The following is a 14,371-nucleotide window of genomic DNA, read 5'->3' as shown; positions in this document are numbered from 1 at the left end:
TATTTCGATGCTGACTGGAAGCGAGCACAAAGATTAAACTGAAGTGGTTCCCAACATTTTTCTGGCTCACATGCGGTCTTTGTTTATATCTGTCGTATTTCAGAGGTATTCAATTTAATTAACTGCCATCAGCTGGAGTTTACTTGGCACTACTATATGAAACTGTGGGTCAGGCTCCACTCCTTTATTCTAGCTTTCGTAGTTTATTCACTGTGTTATATGACTTCATAACTAAGTTTACATTGTTTACAAGTTAAAGTCTTTACAGCCAAAGTTTTGTTCCTCAATCTGCCCTCACTCCTAAGTCATTACAAAGCGACACTTGATCAGGTACCTAGCATATTACACTGTAATAACCTGTGCAATTTTTACATCGTTTTGCAACTTTTCAGTGGAGTAGAGTTTAAAACGCTGATTAAGGGGAAAAAGCAGTCCACTGACGTAGTCACTGTTACAGAATGGGTAACTATGTTAACCAAGGATGCGTAACCACGGTATCGAAGGAAACCTGACGCAGATGGGAAAAATGGGGCTCTTAGTGTGTGTTCAACACGACAACCCTAACTTTCCCCCTGAATCTAACCACAGAGTTTAGTTGTTTGAATGTAACTGCAAGTCAAAAATAGAGAGTGAACATAAAGGAGCCCCAGTCATTCACCACCCAACCTACTTTTAAATTCGGACCCTAAATTTTCTGTTCTTCTCACATTGGCAATGCTAAAACGTAACCCTGTATATTGGAAAATGATGTTAAAGGTGGTTCCCCTAGAGTTAAAATATGACTCCAGGGAATGGGAATGTGTTGCATCCTTTCTCTAACCACTAACCAAGAAACCACATTTAATTCTGACACATTGCATTTGGCTGATTGTTTGTATCTTTTCCACATGTACTGAGCCAAAATTCGTTCACTTAAACTTCAACTGCTGAAGCGCCCTCAGGGAACAAGTATTAACAAGTAGTAACACACGTGCTCACAAAGATAAGCACACAGGGATGCATTCATGCCCACAGAGACGCATACACAACCCAGACATTCAACTTGGTCTTAATCTCAGTCTGTGCTTGTTACACTTCTGTCTACCAGAAAGTCTTCCCTACATTTTACTTCCTTGGACTTATGAATCACTCAAGCCGTGCCTTAAGTAAGATTTAAGACACTAGCAATTTGATGACTGAGTGCATGATTCCCATTCTCTTTTCCCCTTTGAAAAAAAGTCTGACCCCTTTATCTCCTGTGGCAGCTTTCCTGCCAGATCCACTAAACAAACTGGTGAGCACAAAAAGGAAAAACAAAAATGGAGAGAATTGGGAAGCAGAAGATGAGTAGAGATACTTTTACAAAGATGAGCAGGTTATACACAAACAACACCACACACAGACACATTACGAATACACATTGTGACTCATGCATTGCCTCGGGCCTCGCTGCTCATAGTTTGCAGATGCAAACGCTTTGCTCACCTTTTAGTTGGTAAATAGGCATTTAAGAACAATTCACTTCAGTTTACTGAGAGTAAACTTGATGAAAGGGTTTTGAGAAGCTCTGGAAGGACATTAGCAGTTCAAGTCTTACCTTTCGACCTGGCTGGCCAATCATTCCAACTGGGCCAATGATCCCCGAATCTCCCTGGAATACAAAGTGGGAATGTTTAAAGGCCAAGTGTGGAGGAAAGTGAGGTCACACACACAGCAATCAGAAATGCGCTTAGAGCCAAACAGAACATCATTACAAATTAATGGGGAAAATAAGTATAGGGAGGATATTATACCTTCTCTCCTTTGGGTGCTGGTCCAGGTGAGATTCCAGGGTCACCTTTGTTCCCCTGGGAGAAACAAACAATTCACCAAACTCACACGGTGAAGTCAATCATATTTATCATATGAATAAAATATGAACATATTTTCTTTTTGTGGAAGACTTAAAGGACATAAAGGGGTCCCTCTATATATCACATACTTAAAGATAAAAAGTAAAGTCTTTGTAGTGTGACAAATTTAGTAACACATATGCTTTACTTAGTGGCCTCCACACACACACACACACACACACACACACACACACACCAAGCTTCATTGTCAGCAGGTAACAATAATGGTGTTTCAGCACATCAAAGCCACGGATCGGAAATTACACTGAGTGCTGACTCCCTCTCTTTCCCCTTCGGACCCCTGCCATTTACAACTCTGTCTCGTTTATTAATGATGAAAGAACGAAGATTGTGGTGCACCCCGAGACATCAAACACTCCATAATCTTTCTTTCAACACACTTGCCAGGAAGAAGAAGCTTGGCCCACACCAGTCTGTCTCACAATATACCGAAGTTCTCATTAAACCTTTGCTGCTGATCATTCCATCGTGTTTGTGTATGCCTGACCTTATCTGTAACTCATGAGACTTAGAGGTGCTTTAAACAGTTTGCTTATGTTTCCAGTGTTGTTATTAAGCGTGCTAACCAGCAGCCTTTCTTACACTGCAGAGAAATCGCCCTTCCAATCTACCTCTCAGCTGGAAAGCAACAAATCTGAGTGCAATCAATAAATAAAAGGGTATGATAATAGCTTGAAGGTTTGGAAAAGTTTCCATTTTTTTTTTATAATGCACTTTAGGTGCAGGCCCTCACTCTACCATGTAAGCACACAATGTCAGAGGTTAAGGGTATTTGCAAAGGCATAAATCAATTACATCAGGAATGAAGAAAATATAATATAGAGAAAATATTATATATACATATATTTATATATTTTCTCCTTAAAGACCTCAAGACCTTTCAACATAAAAACCTCAGTCGCTTGCAAAAGTCTGCAGAACAATTCAAGTATAAATGGGAATCCTAACATTGATCTCTTCAGCACACATGCTAAAGTGAAACAGCTTCTGCACTCCAGCTGCCAGGTACTTGCAGCCCTGCTGTGAACTGAAGTTTCCTTTATTTTTCTGCCATCAAACTCCATTACCGTTTTGCTTTGTAGGGGTTTCCAGCTGATATAGAAAAATGTAAATCTAACATGTTCTCATGGGATTATGATTCACATTACATCATAGTAAAATAGCAGTATAGGCAAACCCAATCGTGTAACCACTTCATATGGGAAAATCAACATGGCTGGATCACGCAGGACCAGAGGTTAGACTAGATGTGTACCTTGAATCCAGGTGGACCGGGTCTCCCAGGGTTTCCATGTGGACCAGGGGGGCCCTGTGTTGAAATGAGAAAGAGTAAAACACAATCAAAAGGTGATCAAGATCAAGATCGGGCATTTGCATAAAAAAAAGAGCTGATGCAGACTGTGACTTTGCTTCTGTGAATGAGACCAGGGATGAAGGTGGGGGGTAAAGACTGTCTGGAGAAGCTCAGCCTCAACCTGTTTCCCTATAAATCAACTGTGTGTGTATGTGTGAGTGTGCTGATGAGGTATTTGGCGTTGGTGTTGGGGGTAGATGCTTATGAAAAAAATGGGGCTCTCAGGAGCTGCTTTACCATATGGATGTGGTTTTCCTGCCCCCACTTGCCACAGACTCCACAAGCCCTCCCCCAACACACACGCACACACACACCCGCACAAACAAACACACATTTTCCAGGCATCTTAATGAGTAATACAGATCATCTCATTTCATAACATTTTGAATTCGATCACTGGTGTGCATTTCTGTCTGCACTGGCTGTTGGTGAGGAAATGAGCTCAAACAAAGCAAGATCTACAGCGGCGGCACATTTGTAATGTAAAACCATCTCACTCTGTCCAGTAACCCCCACGGGGAGGTTTAAAAGAAGATGTTGGAAGCCAGAGAGTGAAAACACACCAGTTTTTCTTGGGTTTGAAAAACAGCCTGCAGAAAAAAAGCATGTGAGGCTGCTATGTCCCCGTCACTTAGATAGCTGTTTGTCTTTCCCTCTCTTCTTCTGAGTTACAATTTACTGTATAATGGTCACTCCTGCCCTCCAAATGGTGTGCCATTTTTGGGTCCATGACCTAGCTCTGTCCTGGGTCAGGGGCTGATCAAGTCAAAATGTGGAAAAAGAGCAAAAACTGCTTTAAGAGCTGGGTCAGCGGGTTTTACTGAGGTGGCTAAAAGCAAATCAGGAAGTTATTATGTAAGGCAGGTGTGTCAAACTCCAGGCCTCGAGGCTCGGTGTCCTGCAGGTTTTAGATCTCACCCTAGGTCAACACACCTGAACCAATGATTAGTTCATTACCAGGCCTCTGGAGAACTTCAGGACATGTTGAGGAGGTCATTTAGCCATTTAAATCAGACATGACATGACAGTATACAGCAGGCCTTTGATGGAACGGTTCTTTCTATTAAGGGACAGTTTGATGAAAGTGACCAAGAGTTTGTGATGGGTGAACACGGCATCTTGGTGACACGAGGTTCTTATTAAGTAACACTCAGGAATTTAACTTTGCATTAATTCGTTTGCTGTAGCTCAGGAGGTAGAGCAGGTCATCTACTAAGGTTCAATCCCTGGATGCTCCAATCTACTTACCAAAGTATTCTTGGGTAAGATACTGAAGTTACTCTTTGATGCATCCATCAGAGTGTGAATGTTAGATAGAAAGCACTTAGGCATAAAAAATTTTGTATGAATGTGGATGAATGAGGCATGCTGTATAAAGCGCTTTCAAAGCTCAAGTAGAAAAGTGCCATAGAAGAAACAGTCCATTTACTTTGCATGATTCACAGGTCAAAAGAGTCCCCGGGTCTTACTGGGTCTTTGTGCATCCGTCCTTTGTCTGAAACAAACTGTTTTACAACCCTTCCACTGCCTTTAAGCCAACGTTCTTCTGATTGGTTGCCCCTCACAAACAAAAGAATTAAACAAATGGGGCTTCTCTTATGCTTGGGATGACCTTGGTAAGGATATCATACAGAGAGCCATGAGTAAAAAAACAACAACAAAAAGACCCCCTAAACTGAGTACTTAGAGCAGTCTGAAGCCTGAGCTTTTGGCTTACATGCATTATTTGTACATACGCTGAACTCATTATTTGAATTTTTGGCCATGTTTCAGATGAGCACATGCAATTGTAGCAGTAAGCATCTGACAGAAAATAAGAAAAAGTACCATTTTGAAATACTCTCATTCCAAGCATTCTCAAGTTAAGACCTCGCCTCTTGTCCTCCCACATGCTTCCCCTTTCATTTTCGGTTTTGTTTACAGCTGGCATTCCTCGAGAGCTGGTCTGTCCAGACAGCATTAAGGGTCCCTGTTGTGCCCTAAATAAACTTACACAAACAAGACAAGTTTGAATTACATGATTCAAAATTAACCCTGTGGCTTACCACAGGTTGGTCAGTGCTCTAGTAGGCATGGGCTGGCACTAACATTTGCTGCAGTGCTCTCGCCTCCGCGTCTTGCTCCTTCTCTCTCGCAACAGGTGTCTAATTAGAGAAGACCAGGGTGGGGCACACACAAGCTAAGGGCTATCAAATAAAAAGCCACCAACCTCTGAACAGCAATACAGGGCGTTGCTGTGGTTCCTGCGGTAATAGTACTGCTAGCTCTGTGTAATTTATTCCAGTTCTTTGGAGACAAAATGGTGAAAATCTAAACAAATGGTAGCTTCTAATGTTTCATCATATGCTACCATATTGTATATAAATACCTATGCTTAAATATACCAAAATGCCCAACAACATATGTGCAACTTGAAGCCAACACATGCACCATACACACTTAAAATTGGATACGTGACATCACTCCCAAAGTCACGTTCACACGTAGAATATTTTAGATGAGGCCTTTTGATGGGCTGTGCTGTAAACATACTCTGACTTTCAACACTAGCTCGTAAAAGAGACTTTAAATGTATGTACAGCCACCATATTAAAGATAAAAGAGATTCTGTATGATGCCGTGCCAAATGAGAGCAGACGGGGCAGTGTCTGATTAACTAACATTAGATCAAGAGAGCATGTGAAACTGCTGGATGTCCTCATAATTAAAGATTCCACCAAGCATTCACAGACACTCGAACCTTTGCCCCTAAAGATATTTCACTGTTTGTTAAAAGTCTGAAAACAGACCTCGCCACTGCTGGATAAAAAGAGTGGAATTTGCAGCTTAATGCCACATGAATTACATTCAAATGCTATAATAACAGAAGCAGATGGGGATGAATGAACTGCTTCTGTGCCAACATTTTTAGCATATGAAAAAGGAAATAACGAGTAAAAGTCTAAAGTATTATTTAGGTATTTAAAACAATAATAGTAATAATTAATAATGTGAATGACAAGTTTGGAAATTAAGATGGAAACCTAGATGTGTTTTTTATGCCAAAACAAAGTGCCCAAAAGGGGATTGGTCTGTGATTTTTATAGTCCCAGAGCTCATTACAAAGTTGTTCCAGAGGAAAGACCCGTTTACACAGTTTACTCTAGGGATTATAAAGACCCTTGAAAAGCTGATCTGTTGCGTGATGTTACCGAAAAAGCCCAACAGAGGAGCACATGTTTTCATTTGAAAGTTCTTTAAAGTTTTCCAGGTTCCTATTCCGTATGCCGATCTGGGATCTGAATGCATACAGGTGAAGCAGGGTAGGGGAAATTTGGTTAGCGACAGAGGAGTGGTTTGGAGGGAATGCAGGAGGAAAGATGGGTGACAGAGATATTTTCACCCACACAAAGGCCCTTTTGACCCAGCAGTTTCCAGATGAACACACAAACACACACACACAGGCTTCAGATAGATATAGGCCTGTGCGCTGACGATGCATCCACATTTCCACTCACACCCTCCTACCATCGTCGTCATTATATACCCTCAAATACACTCGAAAAAGTTCGGCCCGACTATTCATGGGTACTGAGCAACGGTCTCTGTACTCACATCTGTTGCCATAGAGATGGCATCTCGCACTCTCATGTGTGGGATGAGAGGTCAAGGTTCATGGTTGGTTCTTCTTGGGCTCAATGGTGCTCTGTGTGTCATCATGCAGACTTCCAGTAATCCCAGGCTACAGAAGGTCAAACCCGGTAGAGCTCTTTTATCAGAAACTAGTCTTTCAAACAAAAGAACCTACCCGTGACCCTGCAGACTAAGCAATCTGCACCATATATTCAAATTTTTAAGTGATCAACAAGTAAATTTCCCTTCCTAAATTGAAACCACACATACATCTGGCTAAGAGGGGAGAGTTTGCATAGCATGTCTTTGCGCGGAGTGCATGTTAGCATGTGTGTGTGTGGCTTTCTATGTTTGCACACACACATGGCAGCAGCAGTTAAATTTGATAAATGCTTTTGTTTACAGGAAAGCGCCATAATCTGTCTCACTCTTTATATAGGCAGTTTGTAAACTCACCCACATACGGTATGTCTGTGCTGCACGGAGGGATTAGTGTTGTAGCACGCATACAATCCCACGTGAGCGCTTATGGGCCCAAGTGTGTGGGTTAAACTAAATCACACTGGCAGCGCGTTTGCAACTGACCCCTGTTAAAGCGGAATCAAAACTGATGGCCTTTATAAATACATCCTTACTGAAAATGACTTCTTTTCATTGCTTGCCCTTTGCAAACCAACCACTTCCACTGAGAATGCCACCAGCAGTTCAACATCTCTCTTGACATAAGCGAGATGCTGTTGCTGAGATAGTTTATTGAGCTTGACAAAAGCCACTTCTAAGCTATGATGATGGTAAGGGGTCACTGCCATATGCTAAAGCTTTATCAAGGGCAAGTTAGAGTTGAGAAGTCCAGCCCAGCCTGGGATCCAACCAGTGATTAAGGATTATGCTGCAGCACATTTTTCCTGCTTAAACTACTGAAGTTATCAAAGTTATCCTTCTGTTTATTTGTATTTATCTTACGCGTTCATTGCTTACGAGTCCAAAATAGAGAAAGTGTTCCTTAGGAAAAGCTTTAACAGCTCTCCTTGTAAATTTCCAAAATACATTTGGAGGAAAGTTTCAGCTTTCTTGCGCAAAACATATTTCCACTCAGACTCATGCTTGGCTTGACTGGCTTCACGCAGCTCTCTGCTTAGATTTTTAAACCCTATTTAGGATTCATTCCAGGTAAGTTTGATTTGGATCATAAGAAATCCCACAAGAGGGACCAATGTGGTGAAACTGGTACTACAGACAGAACGGGAGGTGCTGATTGGGCTTAAATAGCTTTAATTAGAGCCAGACAAAGAGCTTTTCATACATATGTAGCGGCGCTGGGGATCGCAGAGACTTTAGCTTAACGGTCTTGCAGACATGGAGGAACAAGCACGTAGTACATATTATACTTAAACAACAACAAATAAAAATATAAAGGATATCTGAAATCACTGTGTAGTGCATAAAATGTCAGACATTTATTTTTTTTAATGCAGGTTTGCAGTACCTTCCTTGTAATTAACAGTTTAACACCAAGAACAAAAGGGATACCACAGGCACAGCTGTGCTAAGCGCTAATATCAATGAGGTAATTGACATTAGGGGATAATGCAATGTGCTGATAGGATACAACAAGTTGTTGATTGGTGGGGGTGATGTAATTTTTCAGACAAAAACAAAAGGAGAAAAAAATTGACACCAAAATTGTCAGAATTCCTCTGAATTCTGATTTTTTTTATGGTACATTTTATGTAAATCAACACAGTATGTGTTAAAACTGCTACTGTTTTTTCCCTCTATGGGTACTGCTGGATAAGAGGAACACATTTTATTACAATCCTTTAAAGGGTTATGATATTTCAGTTTGGGCAAAAGCCATCTATGAACAATGCAATGCAAACGTGCTGCCGTCATGGTTACAAACAAATGTCAGGCTGAACCTTTACATTTTATGGGACAGAAAGTGAGAAACAGAGGAAGAGAGCTCCTGTAAGAAGACTAGATTTATTTAACTTCCTTGGAAAAAAGAAATCTTTCATTAGCCCAGAATGGGATTCCTATGGAGTGTTGGTGCAGTCTGCTGCAACAGTTCAGTCGGAAGTAGAAAGTCCAGTGAAGCCATGTGTTCTCTGTCTGTTTACAGTGCTTTTATTAGGCATCCTGTGGCACAGGCAGCCTTTTCAAAGACCGTCTTTATAGAAGCTTTCCTGTTTATGCTCAGGGGTGGGAGGTCAGCACTCGCATCCCCATGCTGAATATGGTCAATCTGTCTGCATAGGAAGACTTTATGTGTGAGTATATGTGTGAGGGACTTGGAAGGCTTTTATTTTCATGACTGTCTTGTTTGGTTATTGTGGCTGTTTTGCCTTTGAGGTTTAGGTCAACAGGTAGGATAAAACACACACTCATTTACATTTATAAAAGAAACCAAACAAACAAAAAAAAAAAACCCTCAACAACAGACAGAATCGTTTTTTATGAAAATGTGTTCGATCTGGTTGGAGGTGTCAGGGGGTGGTCAAAGACACTTACCCGAGGACCCCTCTTGCCTAGCACGCCTGGCTTCCCTGGAGGTCCAGGCAGCCCCTACAGAAAGATTATTTGGTTAGTGTTGCAGTCTGATACACCATTTATACAGCACAATGACTAAGTATATTCATTTAGCATACACTGACAGAACCAGACTCTCTTCCAATGCATTTTCTCGGTGGATTCATCTACATCACAGAGGCTGCCATTCATCCGCAGAGTGAAAAAAACCGCACACAAAGCGACACCTTTTCCCTCTGAAGTAATTCCATCTCAAGGTGTTGAGAGTTCACCCTTAGCCATCGAGAGGATTTGAGCCCTTGTGGCAGGAAATCGTAGAAACACTAGAAATAACAGGTCATTTCCTGCACCGCTCAATGCCCCTGTGTGTCTATATCAGGCCCGTGCTCATTTGTTTTCTTTTAATTGAAAAAGGGGGAGAAAAAGCAGAAATGAGGGAAAACAGTATTTTTGGTCATTTTGGCAAAACAGGCCACAATGTGGGCTTCTGGTTGTTAAAGCATCTTGTAGTAAAGTGTTTATATAACACGTTTTACATATTTTGTCCTCAAAAAAAATCGATAAATAGTCAAGTAGTAAAAAAGAAACAGCATCTCGCTTTTTGATATTGACTCATTTTAGTTCTCAAAAAGAATTTAAGAAACAAGAGACTAATTCAAAAACAATTGAAATAAAGAAAACCACAACTCATTCTTTACACACACAGACACACACACACATGTCTGACCCTCAGGGTTATTCTAATAATAGTCACTACCTGCATAAAGTGTGTCTGTCTATTCTCTGATTTATTTATTTATTTATTTATAACTGTGCTGGAACCATCTCCTCGTCCGCAATGACCTCCTAAGTAGAGACCACCCTTACTGTTGCAGGTGGTGTGCCTTATGGTGGCCTGAAGACCTGTCAACGTCAACATACACCACTGTCCGTCTTCACACTTACACCCCCTGCCTCGGCCTTCCTTTCTTAGCCTGGTTTGTTTATTTACTTCACCGTCTTTTCCTTTTTGCACCTGTCAATCTTACCTCATTTCTTTTCTCTAAGACAATTTGTTCAGGCTTCTGGAAAGGATGCTTTCAGTTATGCTGGCTGTGCTCGTCTGCATATATGAATCGTGCATTGCTGTGCACAGAGTTGTCCTTTGATACACGAAAAACTCTGTTTCTAAGTTTACAGCGATGAAAATCGTGCTTGGCGAGTTTGAAAAACACACTTTTAAGGTTTCCTTTCTAAAAGCTTATATATAAAGTGCACTTTAACTGAGCACAGAAGTATGTTTCCATACAGTCAATTCAGATTCAAATTCAATCTCAAAAAAATGCAGTGGAGCAGATGTCAAAGGAAACCATTTTTCATGGTAGGAGTGAGGCGCCAAAGGTGCTTCAGAAGAGCAACCGCAGCATGTATATGTGCCTGAGCTGGATGTTTCTCCTGGCAGCTGGAGTTCTGTTTCTGTGCAACAGGAAGTCCAAATCACACTTCTGCTGTAACTGTTAAAGGCTCTTAAGGTGTGCAAGAAAAGCGTGCACATAAAATGTTGTGCTCTTGGGAAAAGAGTTGGCACAGTACACTAATGGCATGCGTAAAAAAAACAACAACAAATCAAGATCCATACTGAGAGGAAACCATAACTGGGTTCACTTGGGATCTCTGATGGTACTACACAGTTACACAGAGACAGAGAAGGAGGCACGTGTATGTGCAGGCATCCACATTTAAAATAAATAGGTCTTCCAGTCTCATAATATCTTACCCAGTCATTGAAGTCAGGCAAAATGCACATTTTCATGCACTTTTAAGATAAAGCCCAGAGCATTTCTATGGCTTTATTGTACTTCAGGGCCAGAACTCCACCACAACCTACCCTACATTTAGTGCAACTTAACCTACATTTAGCATAAGCCCCAGCACAGTATCAGCACTTGTGGATATGCCAGACAGTCCTTTGGTAAATAATCTTCAAACTTCCCTTACTGATCCTTCTACAATTTATTTTCTTCGGTAAATGACTGCACTTCATATCAAGATTACAGGTCCTGGTTTCTAAATGCCAGCAACTTGGCCCACCTTAATGACAGTAAAGCATCTACTGGACATCACTACAGAGGTAAATTAGCGAGCCCTAGACACACTGTATTCTGCAGTCTACAGCACCAAATGACAGGCTGCTGCAAAGAATAAGCAAGGCACACGTATCAAACAAGCAGGCCCTGCTTGCACTTTACACTAAGATGACTTAATCACAGGTACAAGTATGAACACACCCAAGAGACACTGACAGAGACATTGTGGTCTGATCATTCTGACCACATTTTGAGTTGGGAAACTGTGTAGACAGTTGTGTACACAAAGGTATTCTCTGCTTCGTGGAGACAAGCACATTTTCTGAGACGTGTTCTGATGCTGAAGGAGGGCCTCGCCTAACTTAACGCCTGTATTGGGAAGCTGTATGTTTGCTGACTGCTTTAACCTTTGACCTGGACCTGGCTTTGAAACGAGACCATGCAACCTCCACCAGAACTCTCTGAAAGAGGAATCTGGTGCTGAGACGGCAAGGCGTCAGACCTGACATGTCACAGCCAGACTGGAAGGCTCTGTGCATGGAGTAAGGTGAAAAGAATTAGAGAAATATAGCAGGGCTTCAAACCTCTGTGGCAAAGGAGACTGTTCCATATTAACCTAAATATCTGTGTGGTCTTTTTCTAACCCAAAAACACCTAAATCAAAACTGCACTGGTCTTTGTTACCGGTGACAAAGACCAAGGCAGACTGGGATGAGCTAAAAGAAAAGCTCCATTCACTTTTATTGCTTTACTAATGTAAACTTGCCACACACAGCTGCAGGCACAGAGATGAGACATAGTCTGTGCACTGCTTGCTCAACTTGATTTTGCAAAACACCAGTGCTGATATAGATTTTTTTTCTTGTAGCATTTGCACACAACCAGTCTCACTAAACAGCTCAGGTTGACCAAAAGTTCTTACCTGCGGTCCTACATCTCCTTTCTCTCCCTTAGCTTCTACCAGCATGGAGAACTGCGTAGGTGGCACCTCCCAGCTCTGGAAGCCATCAGTAGCAGGTGGTGTAACTGGGTTGTATGAAGGTTTAGTAGGTCTTGGGGTGACTGGAGCCTTGGTGGTCATTGGTTGCTTTGTTGGCTTAGGGGTTTTAGCAGCTGTAGGTTTGGGGGTGGCTGATTTTGAGCGGTTGACCTTTGATGTTGTTGGTTTAAAAGGAGCATCTTTTAGAGAATCTGGTTTGGGTTTGGACGGAGTGGCTTTCGATGATGTAACTTTAGACTTGGAAGGAGTTTTACTGGCTCTGGTGGGTTGGGGTTTCTTTGGGACTGCACCTTGGTCTAATAATGCAGGTTTAGGCTTTGTCTTGGAGGGTTTGGTGCTGGTACTGACTGGTATCGTAGGTTTCTTTGAATTGCTTGTTCCCACACTTGCATTTTTTGGGTTGTTTTGAGGGGTGGGTTTTGACAGAGTGGGTTTAGAGAGTGTGGGTTTTGAGGGACTGGGTTTTATCGGACTGGGTTTTGATGGAGTGGGTTTTGGTGGACTGTGTTTTGATGGAGTGGGTTTTGGTGGACTGTGTTTTGATGAAGTGGGTTTTGGTGGACTGTGTTTTGGGGGAGTGGGTTTTGGTGGACTGTGTTTTGATGGAGTGGGTTTTGGGGGAGTGGGTTTTGATGAAGTGGATTTTGATGGAGTAGGTTTAGAGGGTTTCTGATTAAAAGCTTTAGGACTGGAGGGTCTTGCCGTTGATGGTTTTGTGGGTGGTGCTCCTGTCCTGAGTGGTGTTGTGACAGTGCTGGTTCTGGTCTTGAGAGGTGGTGAAACCAAACCAACTTGGTCTGTAACTGGTATCACAGTTCCCAACAGGGTCGTTGGGATGATGGTCCCTTGGTTCGGTTTTATCGTTTGGGTGGGGGCCACATATCTGACAGCTGAGGCTGCAGCAGCAGCGCTCCTGGCAAGGCTGAACCCTGTGGTTTTCCTGGCGGTTACTGGGCTTCCACGTTTAGGGGTAGCAGCAGTAGCTGTGATGTTTCTTTCTCTCGGTACGATAGGCAGCAAAGGAGAAAGGTTAGGCCTGTACGTGTCAGCTTCCCTGCACTGTTTCTTAATGTACCTGCAATAGTTGTGAGCTGCCTGTGCAGAAGGGACCAGATCAAACTGGCAAATGGCTCCTTCAAAGTGTGCTGAAGTTTGCTGCTGGCTTGTCCTCCCCAGCAGCAGCGAGCCATGGAGCTCTGGAGCCAGCCCCTTTTCACTGTCCCACCCAAAGTCTGCATGAACACTCTGCCCTCCGCAGGAGGCATATAGAGTCACTCTCTGTCCATTAATTCCCAGACCCAGCTGGTGCCACTGGCCATTGTGGGGCTCATAGGGCAGTGCCACAGAGGTATTTGGTCCCGTGTGTAGGACCAGGTTTCCCGGTACAAGCTGTAGACCAAGAAGCAGCTTCTTGTGGTCTGAGAGCAGGGTGAAAAGGAAAGCGCTGTTGATACGGTGAGAGCGTACACTCAGGACCAGCGTGAGGTTAGGCCAGATGGCCGGAGGAAAGATTGATCGCAATGGAGCCTCAATATGCGCCCGCTGGTTGAGGATGATCCCCGATCTGAACGGAATGACTCCTGCCGGCAGACTGCGTGATGTCCTCTCTCCCTTAAGCCCCAACTTTTGGAGAATGTCCACATCTGTAGAGGAGGAAAAGGGCTGTGTTAGATAAGCAGTGTTTACAACATGCTTGTTTGTGATGTTTATGGTTATTATTATCTCATATTTTTGGTACCTGGTAATCATCAGGAACAAGATAAAATAAACAACATAGGAAACTTTAGAAATATAAATCAAACATCACGCAAGAACTACAAGAGAACACACTGAGATCTGGACTAAACTTTTACTGTAATTTGTGCCCAAACTGTAACATGTTTTAAATGGTTGTGGAAAAATAATTTAAATCTCAATG

At 42.4% G+C, this 14,371-nt stretch overlaps 1 protein-coding gene across 1 annotated transcript in view; it reads right to left on the bottom strand.

The window, feature by feature from the left end:
• The window catches only part of col27a1a (collagen, type XXVII, alpha 1a), a 66,503-nt gene that overhangs the window by 43,427 nt on the left and 8,705 nt on the right, over positions 1–14,371 (bottom strand). Inside the window, exons 3-7 of the mRNA XM_084935570.1 lie at positions 12,376–14,096; positions 9,370–9,423; positions 3,148–3,201; positions 1,773–1,826; positions 1,577–1,630 (exon numbers count right to left, since the gene is read on the bottom strand). Of these exons, the coding sequence (XP_084791696.1) occupies positions 1,577–1,630; positions 1,773–1,826; positions 3,148–3,201; positions 9,370–9,423; positions 12,376–14,096 (1,937 nt within the window). The remainder of the gene's footprint in view (positions 1–1,576; positions 1,631–1,772; positions 1,827–3,147; positions 3,202–9,369; positions 9,424–12,375; positions 14,097–14,371) is intronic.

The sequence above is a fragment of the Perissodus microlepis genome, chromosome 7, assembly GCF_051167445.1.
Source record: "Perissodus microlepis isolate ML-2025 ecotype Zambia chromosome 7, ASM5116744v1, whole genome shotgun sequence".
NCBI classification, from domain to species: Eukaryota; Metazoa; Chordata; class Actinopteri; order Cichliformes; family Cichlidae; genus Perissodus; species Perissodus microlepis.
This window is presented reverse-complemented; position numbering and strand designations above follow the sequence as displayed.